Source organism: Eleginops maclovinus, chromosome 13 (genome assembly GCF_036324505.1).
Source record: "Eleginops maclovinus isolate JMC-PN-2008 ecotype Puerto Natales chromosome 13, JC_Emac_rtc_rv5, whole genome shotgun sequence".
Taxonomy (NCBI): Eukaryota; Metazoa; Chordata; class Actinopteri; order Perciformes; family Eleginopidae; genus Eleginops; species Eleginops maclovinus.
This window is the reverse complement of record NC_086361.1, coordinates 6,212,961-6,231,827: the sequence shown is the minus strand read 5'-3', so window position 1 is coordinate 6,231,827 and position 18,867 is coordinate 6,212,961. Positions and strand designations below refer to the sequence as shown.

Sequence of the window (18,867 nt, the reverse complement as noted above, 5' to 3'; positions counted from 1 at the left end):
CAGCTGTTGTACACATTGCACTACTGAGTAAACACACGTAGCATACCTCTATCGTGACCAAGTAAGGACGACTGCCAAATTATTTTATGGCGGCTGCTCTTATGGCTCTGTCCTAAATAGGGATTTACATAGAGCACAGTGATGCTATTAGATCACTAGCTCTCTGTGTGAACTATCAACTATCATCACATAGATGTTTGCTGTGTGTGTGGCCTTGAGACAGGCAGCACTCTTCTCTGAAAATGGATTTCTCTCTCGCCGATATGATGTGGCAGATATTAAAAGGACCTGAATGAATGCGGGCCCTCGCAGACAAACAGGAAGGCTGCAGAAGAGAAAAGAAACAAGCAGACAGAGAGAAAGAGACCTGTGGGAGGACGGATGTAGAAACAGGGACAGACAGGCAGACAGGGAAGTTTCAGACAGACAAACAGTCACTGACAGTATACATGCCGAGTGGTGGATGATGGGCATCAATCTGGAATATTTTGACAGTGAAATATCTAAATTATACATCTATGTTTGTCACTTCATTTCCATCTGTGTTCTATGTACCTGGCCACGAGGTACATTTAAATTTGATCTTTGAAAGATGTTAAGCATATAAGAGGTGTTCTGTTATTCACTCTGGTTGTCAACATCTTTCTGGCGCTCGTAGCTCTGTGGAGACTCGCCTTGTATTGGAAGAAATGAGGTAGAGTATACAGCAAGCAGGACCTGAGGCGAGTCCCGCGCGTATCAGCCACACAGCAAACAAACCAGTAAAAATGACAACAGCCTCCCTCCCAACAAGTCAGCAAAATCAATCTGTTTTAGTTTTTAAAGCGGAGGCAGAACTGTGAACGAGTCCGGTGTGGAGATATTCTGAATGACTGGCTGTGGCTAACAGCAAAACCGAATGACTCTGGTGTGGAATAACAATTTATTTCAGAGCAACTCTTGATTTTCTGGATGACTGCAGCACAAAATGAGGATAGAGACGACGTGAAAGAAGAGGAGAGAAAAAGAGAGAATGAAATCGATATCAGAGAGAAGAGAAAAAGGCAAGCAGGGGATAAGAATGAAAGAGTAATAGTAGCAAAGAGAGGGAGGAATAAAGTAAGGGGAAGTTAGGTAATGGTCTTCCACAGGAAATGGAGTTTGTAGGGGCGGATTGACTCTGCTTTGAAATACATAGATAAAGGTCGCCACAGAAAGAGAGACAGAGAGAAAGAAGGGAGGGTTTCAGTATGCGAGCAAAGAAGGAATTCCCCCGCCTCTATTGCCCTGGCCAAGAAGTAGTGTGTGTGTGTGAGAGAGTGCGTGTGCATGCAGAAAGGCTTGTCTGGGCAAATTGCTCCTCACTATTTCCATACTGTGTTGTAAGCCTGCATTGTGTTTACCCTACAACATGGCCTCCTGTTGTCAATGTGTACCTGGTATGGATGCAGGCCGTGTGTAATGTGAGTAGAGCCTGTTATGTAATGAAATAATGTGCAATGAATTTGTAGATGAGTCATTTTTATTCCTGCTATAGTACGATGATGCATCTTTTAGCGGGGAATACATTTCAGGATTATTTTAAATGTATTCCTCCTATTTTGATGATGCCTGTAATCGTAAAGTCCCTGTTTACTTTGTTTTTATTTTGGATTCCTTTCATGTCACCTAAATGTTTTCCAAGATGTGTAATTTGAATTCAATCAGTCAGTTTTACTCTCATAGCCGTGCAGTTAGTAGCTATCGTTGGTGGTGAATGGGCTTTTGTGCATGTCTGAATGTGTTTGCCACATGAGTAACTCACACTCCCTGTTGCCTTTCTTTCAGAGTCTCTGGAATAAGGTGGGCAAGTGCCGAAGTCGCGCAACCAAGACAAGACAGGATGAGAGAGGGAGGCCACGGCAGAGGAGGAAAATAGAGAGACTAGAAAGGAGGGGGAAGAAGAAGAAGATAAAATCGAGGCAGAGCAACACAGGAACGCCAAACAGAATCTCTGGGATAAATAAATAAAAAGACTTGTTTGGAGGAAAAGGCGAGCTAGATGAAAAAATGAAGCCGATAAAAAAGCAGGGCCGACGCTCTCCTCCCTCCACCCGGGCCAAAGGGGGGAAGCGTCGCGGAGCGGGGGATGCCCTGGAAGGAGGGGAGAAGAGAGACTCAGACGAAAGCAGAGACAGAAGCAGATCCCCACAAAACCGAAAACCCTCCTCTTCATTTTCTTCTAATTCACATTCAGAGTCCATACAGACAGATCTACTGAAAGCGCGGGACACTTCAGAGGGGGAGGGGCTTCACAGAGAAGGACTGTCAGAAACAACAGTGTCGCTTGTGATGGATTCTGGGAAGTTTTTGACATCTTCAGATGACAGATCAGGGAGGTCAGCTGTGAGCATTGACAGTGGTGGTAGCAGTGGTAGTAACAGCAGTACGCCCAGCGCCAACAACAGCCCAAACCCCGCCTCCAGCCGAAAAACTGCCACATTCAAGGCCCGTGTTCCGAAGAAGAAGTACACTTCTGAACACTGCTTGTCTGCAACTGGTAACCATAGCAACCCTTCCTCAAGCACGCCTCCTCCACTTTCTCTTAGTGGTGGTGTCATCAACCACGGGTCAACAGGTTTAGGAAGCGACATCTGTGTCTCGCACTCTGATGGCAACAGTCAGAGTCGGAGCCTGATGGAGGACTTCCACAGCAGGAGTCAGTGCAGCTCCCCAGGACCCCCTACCCTGACGCTGGGAGGGGACAGGGATAGACCACCAGGATGTGAAGTGATGAGGGATGTAGAGCGAGTGTTGCCTAGCCCCTTGCCCCGCTGCTCCTCTACGGACACCGCAAGCGAGCACTCAGCTGACCTAGAGGTTGTCGGCGAGTCACACGCCCCCACGCAGATGTCTTCACATGTGCCACCCAGTCTCCCTGATGCTTTGTCTGATGCCCTGGCCAAAGGGCTGAAGAATCAGCGTATCCTTGCCCGCCAGCTCAGGAGAAGAGAGGATGAGAATGGAGGAGGTGAAAGGAGGGATGAAGGGTTTTCAGATCTGGTGTTCCGGGCTGGAGTCGTCCGTAAGGTCAGCGGTGAATTTGGAAGCCTGGAGGTGCAGCTGAATGGTGAGAAGACACTGTGCCGTTATCCCTATCGACATGACAGCCCCCCAGGGGTGGTAGACATTATACTAGATGCCCCGCCCCCTGGTGTACATCCAATAGCTATTGGCACCCGTGTATGCGTTCCTTTTGGCAACGAGGAGGGCACCGAGGGCCAGTGGCAGTGGTACAGGGAAGGTGTGGTGACCCAGGTGGACACACACCCTGCTGTTGCCAACCGCTACCGTGTCCTGCTGTCTGAGGAAAGAGCTGACTCACTGGACGAGGAAGAAGATGGCAGAGGGACAACTGTGGGCACCCAGGCAGTGTGGGTGTCCCGACAAACACTCAGGCTCCTGGTGCCACCTTGGGACCTGGATCTGCCTCCTGGAGGAGGACAAGATGGAGAAGAGGAGGTCGGGGGCGAGGAAAGGGAGCGGGAGGACAGGGAGGAGATAGATGTGGAGCAGGAGGTGTGTCGTTTGAGCCGGGGAATGACACCCAGCAAGGGGAGAGGAATCCCCTACCCTGGCACCGTCCCGGCTTCCTCCACGCCAGGCCACAACGTCACCACCCCAGTGACCCCGGTGTCCGTGCTCAGCCTGGCCCCAAGCAGAGAGTGGGAAATAGAGAAAGACTTAGAAAGGGAGAGGGAACTCCAGAGAAAACAGGAAAGAGAGAGGGAAAGAGAGCGAGAAAGGGAGAACTCTGCAATGCAGCAGCGCCAACAGCAGCAGCAACACCACCCGTACATGCCTCTCACCCCTGAAGAAGACATGGAGGTGTCCCACTTTAACATGCTCCCAATGGGGGCGATCATACCTGGGGCCAAACCAATGGCACTCCCCCAACACCGCCACATCGTCTCTAAGCCCCCGCCTGGCTACCTCAACCCCCACCTGTCTGTGGTGCGGGGTATTGGGATCCCTCCTTCCCACCTGGCCTTGAACCCCCATCCCCCTCCATCACCTGTCCTCATAGGCCTTGACCCAACAACTGCAGCAGTCCTTAACACCCCTCAGCTCCCTCCTCTCCCTCCCATGTCCTCTTCCAACGCATCCTCGAGAGTCGAGAAGGCCTCAGGAGGAGGTTCTTCCGGTGGAGGAGCAGGTGGTGGATCCGGATCGGGTTCAACCTCCTCCTCTTCCTCACGTTCCCGCACCCCTCTGACAGCTGCCCAGCAAAAGTACAAGAAGGGAGATGTGGTGTGCACGCCAACGGGCATCCGTAAGAAGTTCAACGGGAAGCAATGGAGGAGGCTGTGCTCCAGGGAGGGCTGCTCCAAAGAGTCTCAGCGCCGGGGGTACTGCTCCCGACACCTCTCCATGAGGACCAAGGAGATGGAGGCCAGTGGAGGTGGCCGGGAACGGGGCGGAGCCAGCAGCACAGGGACCCTGACGCCGTCTGACCTCCGAATGAGTGGTGGGAGAGCTAGCTCAGAGTTCGACTGGGATGAGACGTCACGTGAGAGCAGCGAGGCAAGCAGCCGCGGGGGAGACTCCCGCCCACGCCTGGTCCTTCCCTCACTGCTCCCCCAGGACCTTTCTCGATTTGACTTTGACGAGTGTGAGGCTGCAACCATGCTGGTCTCTCTGGGGGGCTCCCGCTCAGGTACGCCCTCATACTCCCCTATCTCCAACCAGTCACCCTTCTCCCCTACCCCATCACCCTCACCCTCTCCGCTCTTCGGCTTCCGGCCTGCTAATTTCAGCCCCATCACGGCTCCTGCCTCACTTACTCCACGCCGCCACCGCCATCTTAGTGGCACTAAAATGGGCACCCCAGGTGCTGAGCGAGAGCGCCACCTGTCGGGGATCATGCCCACATTTCAGACCAATCTCACTTTCACAGTACCCATGAGCCCCAGCAAGAGGAAGCTCGACAACCACCCGCCCCCCCCGCTGCCTGTTATCCAGGACTACCAGACCAAACCTGAGCAACACCAGCTGTTAGGGGGAGTTATGGTGGGAGACCCAACCCTAGGACACAGCCCTGCAGCCTTCAGAGTCCTCTCCCCCCAGAGTCAGCCCACGACCCCTTCCTCACTTTCTTTCCCCCGGCCTCGTAGCGCCACCAGCAGGCCACCGTCCTCCGCTGCCTCCACGCCTCCACCCATGCTTGTCTCTCCCACTCCTCCCTCACCACTGCCCCAGGAACCGTCCCCACGCCGAATCGTACCCCTCCGTGATTCCCCAGTCATTGTTCGAAACCCTGATGTCCCCTTGGCCAAGTTTTCGGATGGACCGTTAGGGAGGAGGGAGAGGAGCAGGTCCAGAGAGCACAGTCAGCCCCAACACACAGCTACACCCGGCCTGCAGGTCCCCGTCCCCATCAACGGGGCCACCACCAACGGGGCAGTTCTGCTGGGAAACCCCACATCCACACTGGTCCTGGTCACCTCCAGCTCGGTAAGAATGTTTTCTCCATAATATCATTTTAGAATGCTATTGAGATATTATGTCATAGCTACCTTGGTATTGCAATGGTACATAAATACAGTATCTGTAGCTCAAAGCACATTTTCATACAACTGTTTTGTGCCCTCAACTGAACTGTGGAATTTGGATAATGCCAGAATTAATATAGAAATATGATAGGAAAATGAGTGTATGTGAGGAGGTTGTTTTGATATTTATGATTATTAATATCCAGGTATGTGTCTGTGACAGAGAAACTCCACCTTGAGAGTGAATAAGAAAATCTATTTATTTTAGTATCAAATATGAACTGGGATAGACCTTAAAGCTTGGAATAACAGCAGAGAATTTTCATTATAAAAGGATCTTAAGAACCTTGCTCCTAAGTCAACAGTGATATGTGGAAGTAGAGTTATTATTAGCTGCTGTTAAAGTCTGTATGTCAGGGGTTGTTCTAGTTAAAGTTCTGTATGTCACCTTGTTGTTCTCAGCCTTTCCTCCTCTTCCTGTTTCCCCTATCCTAAAATAAGAAAACCCAACAATTATCACCCCCCCACAAAAAAAAGGTTGCAATCTCAATCATCACAAACATTTTTTTGTTGATGTCTCCTCCCAGTCTCTGACTCCAGCCTCAGTGGGCCACGCTGCCCTGTCCAGCCCCTCCACCATGCCCACCTCATCGGGCTCCATCCTGTCCTCCTCTGGCTCTGGAGGTCGGGAGCGGGAGAGGAAACCTGAGGGACACCAGGATGCCTCTGAGTGGGGGCTGCCGCAGCCAGTAGCCTGCCACCCCACTCCAACGGCCCTGCTGCCGCTCATACTGCCAGCTGATTCTCCTCACCCGGCTCCACGCAAGCAAATCATCATGGGACGGCCCGGCACTGGTGAGTAAGGCAGGGCGTGGGAGCAAGGGATTATGGCACTGTGGCTTTGACCTTTGTTCACGTCTGATACAAAGTCTGCTCAGGCACACTTATGCCATATTGTAAGGTATTATGGGATGTGCAGGCTGAAACTTACTCACTCCAGCAAAGTTATTCTCGCTTTCATTATCTCTCTATAGTTACAGGAGTGTTAGCAGACTGCTATGGCTGTGAGTCATATATGAGTTACTATTGTTGGCTTTTGTAAGAAAGAAATCATGTTTGAAAAAATGCTGCCCCCTGAATTAGCCTTTTTCTCTTTTTTTAAAATGAGTTATTATTGGGCTATTAATTGATATGTTTATTGTTGCAAATAAGAAATGTTCACTAAGACTTTAAAATTAAAAATAGACATAGTTGGAAAAAGTATCATAGGTGCTAGCTGCTTTGGGCTGCTTTCTTTTTGCCAATAACATACAGTAAACGATTGCTTTATCATTAGCTCCTTTAAAAGCAGCCCAGTGGAAAATGAATAGCTCTCATGCAGATTATACTAGCAGAAAAAAAGCTACATTAAATGGATGGATGTTCTTTTATGCTCCGCGCTTTAGTAACAAGTTTGGTGTTCTAAGAAAATATAGAATGGTTCTTTTCACTCATTATCTTATTATAGCGTACCATCAGCTAACAAAGTGGGCTGTGCATGTCGGTAGGATCTAAGTGTTGTTTGAGGGAGGATGAAAAGATTTTGAAGTTACCCTTGTAGGCATTTTGTGCACCCTCTACAAAAGTATGCATTTAGGAAAAAATCTGCTGTGGAAATATTTTGTCAGCTTTGTGTTAGATATAGAAAATTGGCCACTGCGAAAAATAGAGGTGTTTGGGTTAATCATATACTGTGTGCTTGTTTCCATGCCAACCATGCGATATTACAGACCAAACTCAGAGATGTTACTTTGAATGTAGGGATGAGAATAGTTGCCATTTGGAATGATATTTCTCTGAACTTGTGTTACTGTGTACTTGTTTTAACACTTTTTACACCGCTATTACAACCATATTACACTGTTATTACACCCATATTATACCCATGTTATTTCACCTCTATAAACCTGTTATCAGACTCATATTACATCCAGGTAACACAATTATTACTCTGTAAATGCATATTTTTTCAATCATTTCACACATGGACACAGCCTGTCAAATGACTGTAACCCCAAGGACAGAAACCAATTATGGGTTAAATATTAAAACTGCAACTCGAATAAATTAACAGGCATTTGTAAAAGAGTTACATTGGCAATTTATACATTACGCATTGTTATATAGCATACTGATATTTAATTAAACAAAGTTTTATTAAAAGTTATACTGTGCGTTTTCATTCATGAAAACATGGCCTGATTTTGTTTTTAACAGAAGTAGCAGATTTACAGCATGAAGATCTTTGCATTTCTAAATGTATATAAAAATTATTTCACAACCGTTATCTGATTTAATTTTAATATTCCAACTTGGTTCAGTCGGTTCAGGTGGCCTCAGAGTGAAACCTTTTCTCCTCTGAGGCGTGAAGATCAGAAAGGTTTATTATACAAGTCGCTCAGGCAGCCCTGCAGACTTGCTCATTGTGTGTATTTTGTGACTCAGCGTGTGTGTGTGTTTGTAGTGTCAGAGTTATTGAGTGTGCGTGTGCAAGGGGGGGTGTTGCTCTTTTCATATCTAAGTGTGTGCATGTGTGCTAGAGAGATTTAAGGGGTGTTACGCTGAAACTTTAAAAAGAATATTGACATGTCTAGACATGCAAGAATGAGAGCAGGAGTGCAGAGAGCAACAAGGACACTCACACCCCCTCCTCCTCAACACACACACACACCCTGCTCCAGACAGACAGGGCATCAAGGGCAGGTCCAGCTCGATGTGAATGTGTTGCATCACTGTCAGAAGAAAAAAGAGTAATCGTATTGCCGGCGTGTTGCCATGGATACGCGTTTCCACCAGTAGAATTAGTGCAGTAAAGCGTTGAGGCCTGAGCTGATTACCGGAGTGCGTTTTTATTTTATTACTCTCTCACATCCCTCGCACTGCTGCTAACAGCCACCTGCCTGCGTAACGGTACGCGTTTCTCCGCCATACATTTTTTAAAACACCTAGAGCCACAGCGAGCCCAGAAACAAACACAGGCAGGCCCCCCCCCCCCCCCCCCCCCCCCCCGGCTGCTGAGATCTCTCACTAAATATAGCACAGCTCAAGTGCAGCTGCATTAGCATCACAAGTTTCATTACTGCTCACTTTGAGTACGTTTGCAGCCTTCAGTGAGGAACAGATAAGCGCTCAGATGTGGCGGAGGTCCCGTCTTCTGATGTTGCACACACAGGAACATTCTTTTAAGTTGTGGTAATGTGTCGTCATAGGACAGGTGGATATCCACAGTTGAGTAGCCTAAAACAGCTGTTCACCTCATCAGGTGTATTTTCTTCCTCACTGCTGTCTCTGCCTAATCATCATGACTGTCAGCGCTTTAAGATGGTTATCTGCGTAGTGTCTCTGTCATTTTCACAACACACCAATGTCTCTGCTTCCTCTTGAATATTCATGCCTCGGCCTCTCCAGGGTGTCAGCAGGTCAGGTTTTAAATGAGTTGTTTAGCAACTTAAACAGCTAGAGACTGTATACTGCGATGTGTTTATTTCCTTAAAACCAACTATATATGTCTCTCTTTCCAACATCCCGTCTGTTGTAGTCCATTTGCTTACTCTGAATTGCATATTTATAAACCAGTGTCACCATTACAGTAGAGAGACATGTTACATTTTTCCGACTAGCAATCGACTTCATATTTTTGTGAGGGTATTTGTGTGCCGATTTAGCTGGGACATGTGCTCGAACACACAAATTAGCTTTGTTCCACAAGCTCTCTTAAGCTTTTAAGCATAATAAATTATAAGAAACAAACTCAGAACATGTCAGGAAAGGAACTTATTTTCCTTAACAAACAAAAAGGTAGACCCTTACTCAGTCTGAATCAAGCTTTCACTGAACTAAACCCAATTAATTTCCTTGTTTACTCGACGCAAACACATTTCATTGAAACTAAACAAAAACCCAAACACTGTTCCTATAATTTAAAAACTGTGGTTTGGTCAAAAATAGTCCATATTATTCTGTTGGATGTCAATTCTTTCAAAATAAAAGCATTGGTTTTGTTATCAGCCGTCTTTCTCTTTGTCATTCGTCCTTTGCAGGCAGACCAATAAATAAACAGCATAAAAACACAATTCTTCTAAAACAACAACCCTTGACATACCCAGCATAATCGTCCAAATACCCAAACCTAATCACAAATATATACTTTTATTATTTTTAAAAGTAAAGCAATTTATTTAAACATCGGGGTACTGTAGTCTTAAGCAGATGTTCAGTAAACAACAGTAAATAGTGCATTTGTTGGGGACTATATTCAGTTATGGATTAATATACACTCTTCTTGCTAACAGACAGCAGTAGTGGATTCATTTAAACAAAATAGCACTGACCTTTTTTTAATGCAAGAATGTAAAATGTCATCCAGTCTAGCACTGTCATTGACAATGAGAAAAACATATTAAAAGTGCCAAAATGTACCAACGACCGGTTTAGCTGTTTGTTTTCTTTTAATTTCAACCCTTACACAGTGATCTTTGGCTGAGGCAGAGTTGGAAAGTAAAGCAGATCAAAGAGTAATTATGTATTTGACCGCAGATGTGGGTGGAAGCTGTGAAGAGCGTTAATTCTGCACTCCCACTGTGTCACATTCTGACTCTCTTGTGTTTTCACTGTAGCATTAACATGCTGCAGGTTAAATACAGTCTCGACCCTATAAATATATTTCCTGTGTCTGTTCAAATGAGTCCCAGAACCTTCATGTGCTACATACAGCTCTGGAAAAAATTAACAGACTACTCCAAATTTTTTACACACACATGTATGGCAGCCATTCCAGTGTCTGCTGAATTCCAACACAGAGAAATGTTGTCAGTAGTTTAGAGAATACAATACAAAAACCTCAAAGCTACCTATAAATAATAAAACAACAGAAAATGATAATGCTGAAGTGCTGTCTTGATATTTTTCTGCGTCCGTATAGTATTGTTTATTTCTTTTTATATTTTTCCATTTCTTTGGTTTTATATGCAATTCAAGAAAGCAATGAAATACATTTGGGTTTGTTTAGAGTTGGACCCACCAGTTTATATTATTCACACTTATACATTATTTTTTTATATATATATATTTGTTCTGTTTTTGTGCATTTTTGATTTTTGTTTATGTTTTATCTCCTACTATGTAACTTTCCCTCACGATAAAAAGAAGTATTTATTTTCTTATTATCTCAGCTTATGATCTTAAATAGTATTAAACTTGGCATGAATTGTGTAGTACCATCCAGGCACGGCAACATTTGGTTGGTCCAGGTGATCTCCGGTGCATTGTGGGGCTTGGCTGTATCTCATGATGTGCTCCATTGTTTGTGATTTGCCCCAAAAATGAATCGGAAGTTATTGTTGTCCATTTAGTCTTCTTTGCAACATCTTTCGCCGACTTGCAGGCGGTTTATTGTTTCTGCTAGTCTGAAATTTCCTTTAATAACATTTAGGCTAAAGAACAATTGAGACAATCTTTTACAATAATAATCTGGGTTCAGTCTCTGTCACAGCTGGAATGATAAATTGGCCAGTGTTAGCGCTTAGTGGATAAACCAGTATTGCGCGATACTGTATGTCAGCTTAGTAACAACAAATTGGAGTAAAGAAAAGCAAAAAGTAGTTTTAGTGTTATTGAGAAACAGCGTCTCCAAATGTCACGTGTCTTGGTAATGATTCTTAAAAAAACAAAACAAATATATATTTTTCGACTGTTGTATGACTGTGTGTCGGCAGGATTTTCCGAAAAACTGCTGGAAATGTTCATGAAATCAGAAAGTGTATCTGTTTGGGTAAAAAGTGGTCAAACATCTTGTGTAATTTAAAAGGAAATTCTCAACACTGAACTTATTATCTGTCTTCAAAGTCTGGGCTTGACTGCTGCTGGGTCCTTGAGTTGTAGTATTAGATCTGATGGTCCTATAAGGTTTTAAACAAAATGGTGTATTCATACTTTACATCATCAGGGGTATTTCTGGTCCTGCCCGTCTTAACTAAGACGTGTGTAATATACTTTTAAAAGTCTCACTTCCTCTTTAAGTTCCCCATGCAAACTGAAACTGCCAGATCAGTAGTAAGAAGTGCAAAGGTTGGTGATAATAGTCATGTGACACCGAAATCTGCACTCAATAGAGAAAATCTTTAGTGTGAACACTTTACATCCTGGATATGTTTACTTCACTGTCAAGCTCTCCAACATCTATATCTCCATTTTAAATGAGCCATAGCTGTTGAATGGTTAGCTATAAATAGACCTTGTTAATACTTAATCATAAAAGTATAAATGGAAACAGAAACTGGACATTGCTGCAGCAGAGTTCAAAGCTGGTGTAGTTCTGCCAGGATGGACCTGTATGTGAAATACTGCAGTCAGGGGAGAAGGAAATCTTAATTATATAATATTTAAATATTATAATGATATACTGTATATAAATGGAACCTAGAATGAACCGTGAGCTATTACGTTGATTCCCACAGTAGATGTATCCCAGCAATTATTTCTTTCTTCTCTTTTTACCTGATTAGGGCTTATAAATAAAAATATCGGAAAATGTACATTTTCCCCTGATGGTATTAGATGAAACATGGCCCGCCAAATCATTAGGGTTCAACCTCTGGGGATAATGACTTTCTGTGAAAGAGTGATGGAAATCTATCCAAAGGTAGTAAAAAATGTTTAATAGATCTAAAATAATTACCAAACAAAAATGGCTAAAGTAAGATGAGGGCATACATATTAAGCAGCACGAAGCCCAGCTGTTACAAAAAAGAATAAAGCAGGTGAAAAGGAAGTTACAAATCTACAGTTCAGGTGCAAATATAGGAAGGAATCTCATTGGGGAGTTAAGAAGCCATAAAAAACAAGAGACTCTTAAAATTAAAACATATAAATGTGCAAAATATATCCAAGTGCTATAAAAACATAAGATGATGATACTAAACAAGCACAATGCAATTATGTGACGACAATAAAGTTAAAATAAAACCCCATAAAATGGTCACTTAAAGAGGAAATATAAACTAAATAATGGAAAAAGAAAACATGTTGTAAAAGTGGGTCTATTAGAGATGCTAATTTAACTTGTCCTCTGTCGTCGTTCTTGGCTTGGAATAGTTCTGCAGAGAGAGTTCACAGACTGAGGCTCTGCAGCAGCGGTCTAGACGGCCAGGAGTCTGGAATCTTTAAGGATAAAATAACAGGTTCCCTCATCACATCACATCACACCACATGGCCCCTCAACTCCCATAATCCTGAAGGATGGTCTCTGTGTGTGTGTATATGTTGGAGAGGGGGAGCAGAGTAGCTGGCTGAAAACACAACTCCATTCATGGTCCTCAGTTTTCTACGAAGGTGTAGTTTTTAGTAACACTTTAGGTCATCGCTGGCTTACGATAGCGTAGGTTTTCACACGCTGCCAGAGGGCAGAACGCCACCTTCTGTCTGCAGTCTACCATCCTGAAATGATGACATTTCACTTTTTCTCTCTCTGCCTTCCCACAGTTTGGACCAACGTGGAGCCTCGCTCTGTGCCAGTGTTCCCTTGGCATTCACTCGTCCCTTTCCTGGAGCCCAGCCAATCAGCAGAGGCTGCTCAGCCTGCTGATGGCCAGCAGCTTGTCAATCAGGGCAAAGGTAACACCCAATTCCTTTTCACTGAATCCAACTGCTTCTGCCCAAATATACAGCTCTGGAAAAAATAAAGAGGCCACTCCAAATTGTTCTTAAATGTTTATCTCTACATGTTTGGCAGCCATTCCAGTGTTTGTTGAATTCCAACACAGAGACAAATTGTCAGTAGTTTTAGAATACAATAAAATAAAATACAAATTAATTTAACTCAAAGTCATGTCTATAAATAATAAAACAAGAGAAAAGGATCGTTCTGAAGTGGTCTCTTAATCTTTGATTTTTTCCGCGGCAGTATATAAAGGCATCTGATAAAAACAAATGTTTTCTACTATGTAATATTTATAACTTCAAATAGTATGCAGGGATGTCTTTCTGCCAAAACACTCGAGTACAAATGTTTTCCGGACGCACCATCAGCCAAGTCAGTGTTTCCCAAAACAGTTGCCACGGAACTGCAAATCAGTACAGTTGGTGTTCACACCAGTACAGTTCCAGCAACATTGTTGTTCACACTATTTACTGACTGGACTGCCGAAGTGTATTCAGAGACTAAGTTTGGCCAATGAAGACAGAAATCTTCCACAGAGCTTCTGTAATATATTTTTTATATCAGTTTTAGTGCTGCAACTATTGATACATCGTGTAGTGTATGTTAGGTTAGCTAATAGTGGATACAGTTTCTCAGAGCCCAGGGGGGGTTTGATGTATAGTAGTTTAGTGCTTCAAAAATGCTTGCCTAATCTTTGCAGTAGCCTTCCTCTATCCATCCGAAAAAACCCTCCATTGTTACTTTTAATCAAAACATTATTATTTTGAATGACAAATAGTCACTCTTTAAATATTCATTTTTTATAATATGTATATATTTTTATATTCTGGTGCTCACTTTTAACTTTTTGCCTGTTATTATCAAACATGCTATATAATTAACTCAAATTAAGCAAGCTACAATAATCTTTGTTAAAAATGCAAATGCAGTATGAAATAAAAGAAATGCTGCTATAACTATGATTGATAGATAGATTTAATTACAGAAATAGTCCTGAAATCTCCTTTAAGTGTTTCCAGTATAGATTATAACATCGATGGAGTCAGAGCTTCTCACACCTCCCACAGCTTGGAATAAATCTGCCCATCAACGAGCTGCATGCTGGGTGTCCCCGCGTTTTCACACATGGCTCTGTAACTTCTTACTTTAGAGAATATTTTCACTAACTGGCATACAAATGGCTTTTTCTTTCAGAGCCTCGTTGCGGTGTGGCCCCGGTGAGTGTCGAGCGGACCGGCCCTCCAGACTTAGAGAGGGGATCAACATCCTGCCCTCCCCCGACCAATGAGAATCCTGCTACAGAGAGGGGCGGGGCTGACAGCGAGACGGAGAGCGATACTGATGACCCGTGAGTTCAAAGAGGAGGATGCTGTTTTTAATTTTAGGATGTTTTTATGCAAATTACTTTTTGGGCACATATTTGAATCATCGTAGCAGCATACCTCAGTTTAGTGCTCACGAGGGTAATTCTTATTGGTAGTCAAAGTCCAGCAAATAAAAAGAAGAAGCACAAGACAAGATTTATTTAAACTCCCTGGAAGTTGCCGAGTGTTAAAGGGCCATGTAAAGCACATTTTCAGGTTCATATTAGCATTGTGTGTATCTACTGGGACATGTCTCCTTCTTTAATGTTCCAAAAGCTCTTTATTTTTCTCATACTGCCTGTGCTGTAGCACCTCTTTTCACCCCGTCTGAAACCAGAGCCCAGTCTGCTCTGGAGGGAACTTTGGGAGTTTAGCCTTTGTAGACCATTTACATGCACACAAACCTATATAACACACCACAGTAAAGTGCCTCTTAAATCAAAATTAAATCATTTTCACATGCAGTTGCAGTATTTTTAATCTGTCTGTGAGTCACATATGAACTCACTGACCTATTGAATTGGCCATACTTTTTTGCATTTTATTTTGGATTAAAGATTCTGGTTCATTAACATTATATCTAGGAATTTGATCATATGTACTGTATATCGTCAAAATCCAATCTGGTCCCTACTTTGACTTCTACAAGGACTTTTGGGACCTCTTTTCAGAGTCATCATTTTTATTTCCAAAATGATATGTATAAATGTTGATTAAAAAAAGAAAGAAAACTCTGTAGCTAAATTTCATTTTTCAGAAACTTTAAATATGGAGAAACAAACAAAAACTAACCTTCTGTCCTTTGAAAAGTTATGGTGCTACATTTAAATGTTGAAAACTCAATTTGAGCATAAGCTGTATAAATTGTGTTTCCTCTCTGCGACTCCTGGTATGACTCACAGAGAAAAGCGATAGTAGCTGTAGATTATATTAGACGCAGTTTGTCTGTTGTTTGAATTGCAGACTCTCAAGGACGCTACGCTCAGAACAGGTGCGCTGAAATTCACCTCTGACAGCTCAATTCTGAAGAAACAAACACCAACAAACGACTTTCTACCAGCTGTATCAGTGTGTGTGTGTGTGTGTGTCTGGCAGGAGTTGTACAGTCTGTGCCTTTTCATTCCTCTCAGTCAGTCTCCGGCTGCGTCTGCTCGGGTGTTCGGTCTTTCAGAGTGACTCAGACGGCTGCGTGGCTGTCTGGCTGCTGGTGTGGTTTTGAATGTTTCAGGGTCACTGTGCTCACAAAGGCCTCCATCACTAAAAGAAGAACTTCAGCAAACCCTCAGTGCTGCAGTAAATTAAAACAAGGTCGAAAAACTTCGACATGAGCTCAGTTTATTAGCTGATTTACTCGGCTTTACCTATTCATCCACACTGAGGGCAAGCTTACAATCAAATACAAGAAGGAGACATACTTTTAATAACTCAGTTCTTTACTCTGTTAGTATATCTTGTGACAACTTTGTTTCTTTCATTTTTTGTAATTTAAAGAGAAGACACCTCGGACAGAAATATTGTTTTTCATTCACTTCACAATTTTGGGAATTTTGGCCTATTTTGTATTTTTTCAAACTTGTGGAAAGAAAGCATTAAAAATACACGTGCTTTTTTATTTTAGCCTTTATATGTATATCTGGTTATTGAGTTTTTCCTTAATTCTTTATTTGCATTTTTAGGAGTAAAATTTCAGAAAACTTCACATAAAAAAAAAGTATTGTCTTAATTTAAGTAATTAACTGGTGAAGTTATATTTATTTATTAGATACATTATTTTTAATAATAATTTATTTATATTATTAGTTTAATTCTTGGCAAAAATGTATGGAGCTTTACTACAAATTTCTTTAAAAGCCATTTTCTCAAAATCTCAATCCTTCAATACTGTGATTTATAGAGCAATTTACTCAAAAGACAGAAATGAGTTTTTTTATGACTGTTGGCAGTATTCTCACCCTTTTGTGTATTTTGCCCTTTTAGCTTATTTACTTTTGCTTAATAATTTAACTTGCCGTATGTAATAAAAACGCATTGTAAAAGTAGATAAGAAGGCAGAAGAACGCTGTATTTATGTAGTCCACCTTGACACAGAGTTCACTGTCTATTAGTTGAAAGGTTCAGACGTTCTGTCTGCCGCCTTTCGGTTTCAAAAGGTTTTTCTTATTTGAACAGTTTTATTTTATTTTATTTGAGACAAGAAACCTTAATCTAGGTTTATTCACCATTGGTGTACAGTATTATTCTACTGCTGTGTTTGTGACATCCTTTAATTGGTTGCTTCTTAACAGCCTGCTGTCTGGTAGTTTTTTCCTTAAAACAATCAAATGGCTTACAAGAAGTATGCAATTTAGTTGTAGTAAACAGTAGTTTACTTGGAATTAACCGAATATATACTTAAAATGCAGAGTTAAAATAACCAAGGCTGAACAGATAAAGAAAAGTGTGTGAAACGAAAGGAAAATACATTCAGGAAGACAGAGGGGGAAAACTGATCTGGTTTGCTGACATGTGACTTTCACATGTCTATCTAATTTACTCTCAAGAGTAGACTCCATCCTCAGACATAGTGACATCACTCTGTTACACTTGCCTTCTGTTGGCTAACACTCTACACCTTTTATGTGATAGGCTAAGGGGTGGGACATCTCCAAGTGGTTGATCAATTACAACAGAGCCGGCCAGCTAACCAATCAGAGCAGACTGGGCTCTGGTTTTAGGGTGAAAAGAGGTGCTGCAGCACAAGCAGTATGAGAAGAATAAAGAGCTTTTTGAACATTAAAGCATGGAGACATGGCACAGTAGAGACACACAATACAAATATGAACCTGAAAGTGAGCAAAGTATGGGCCCTTTTAATGAATTAGGAATATTGTGTTAAATCCCTCATCTGTTTGATTGTTTTCTCTCTCTCTGAGGAATTCCCTTTGATTTCCAGTCACATGGGGACTCATAGTTTAACTTTTGTCCCTGTGTTTGAATGCAGGTTTTCCCCGGGTGTGGCCAACGATGCAACGCCCTCCTCTGGCCCCATGAAGAGACGCACACAGTCCCTCAGCGCCCTGCCCAAGGATTTAGACAGGAAGGTCAGTCCACCATGCAGACAGATGGTAGAAAAGATAAAAAGGTACAAAAAAAACAGATAAAAGCTTGGCTTATGGTGACTGTAGCGGCAAAACTCACATCACATGTTTTTGGTAAGACTCCTTAAGTCGTTGTGGTTCTTTTTCAATGCTTTTCACACAGGCATGCCAAAAAATACTACACTGATCAAGGCGATTAACTTGAAATAAAAAGTAATATTATTGATTATTTTCCCTGATAATGGTGTTAAAATATCACAATATCTGTATCGAAAAACCTTGATATTAATTTAGCGACAATATTGGGGGGTATAATATCAGTGCTTTTATAACATATTATCAGTGAGTTCTTTGATATCCAGTCCTCAGTAAAAAAAAAATACAAATAATAAAATGACATTACTGCCAGTAAAACACATCACATATAGAACATTTAAAGAGGTATCTAGTCTCATATCACAGTATCGATAGAGTACGATTGGATCGCCCATCTCTATGCGGAGGTTCACACTAGTATAAGGCTTAATGCTTACCATAATACTAAACTCTGTTTCCTCTACAAACCCCCATCAGAGGGAGAAGGACCACATCCGCCGACCCATGAACGCATTCATGATCTTCAGTAAACGCCACCGGGCCCTGGTGCACCAGCGGCATCCCAACCAAGACAACCGCACCGTCAGCAAGATCCTGGGGGAGTGGTGGTACGCTCTGGGGCCCAACGAGAAGCAGCAGTACCACGATCTGGCTTTCCAGGTAAACACACTGTCAAATGATTGAAGTGTCTCTCTTTTCCTGTTGGTTACTACTTATTACCATACCAGATTAGTACATCTTTAGCTTTTTAATTTGAGAGCTCCAGCAGCTTGTCTTGCATCCACAAAAAATCAAAGACCCACTCCACCTCTTCCTCCTCCAGGTGAAAGAGGCCCACTTCAGAGCCCACCCAGACTGGAAGTGGTGCAACAAGGACCGCAGGAAGTCGCTGTCAGAGGGCCGTGGGACCCCAAAGGAGTCACGAGAGAGGAGCATGTCAGAGAGCATTGGTGTGTGTGTGTGTGTGTGTGTGTGGGTGTGACTGGGTGTGGGTGTGTGTTTATTAGCATTGATTAGCATTTCCGAGCTAATGTACAATATGCCATTTACAAAAAGAAATGTCTGAGATTAATGAAACACCAACTGCTTTGAATCTTTTGTCAGTTGTAGATATCAAGTCTAAC

The 18,867-nt window shown here is 42.8% G+C and overlaps 1 protein-coding gene across 2 annotated transcripts in view; it reads left to right on the top strand.

Annotated features, from left to right (window-relative positions):
• The window catches only part of cica (capicua transcriptional repressor a), a 36,469-nt gene that overhangs the window by 1,894 nt on the left and 15,708 nt on the right, over positions 1 to 18,867 (top strand). For both annotated transcript variants that reach the window (XM_063899290.1, XM_063899289.1), the window contains exons 2-8: positions 1,807 to 5,472; positions 6,098 to 6,365; positions 13,029 to 13,160; positions 14,401 to 14,554; positions 17,551 to 17,650; positions 18,221 to 18,403; positions 18,567 to 18,693. In XM_063899290.1, coding sequence (XP_063755360.1) covers positions 2,029 to 5,472; positions 6,098 to 6,365; positions 13,029 to 13,160; positions 14,401 to 14,554; positions 17,551 to 17,650; positions 18,221 to 18,403; positions 18,567 to 18,693 — 4,408 coding nt within the window. In that variant the 5' untranslated portion in view covers positions 1,807 to 2,028. The remainder of the gene's footprint in view (positions 1 to 1,806; positions 5,473 to 6,097; positions 6,366 to 13,028; positions 13,161 to 14,400; positions 14,555 to 17,550; positions 17,651 to 18,220; positions 18,404 to 18,566; positions 18,694 to 18,867) is intronic.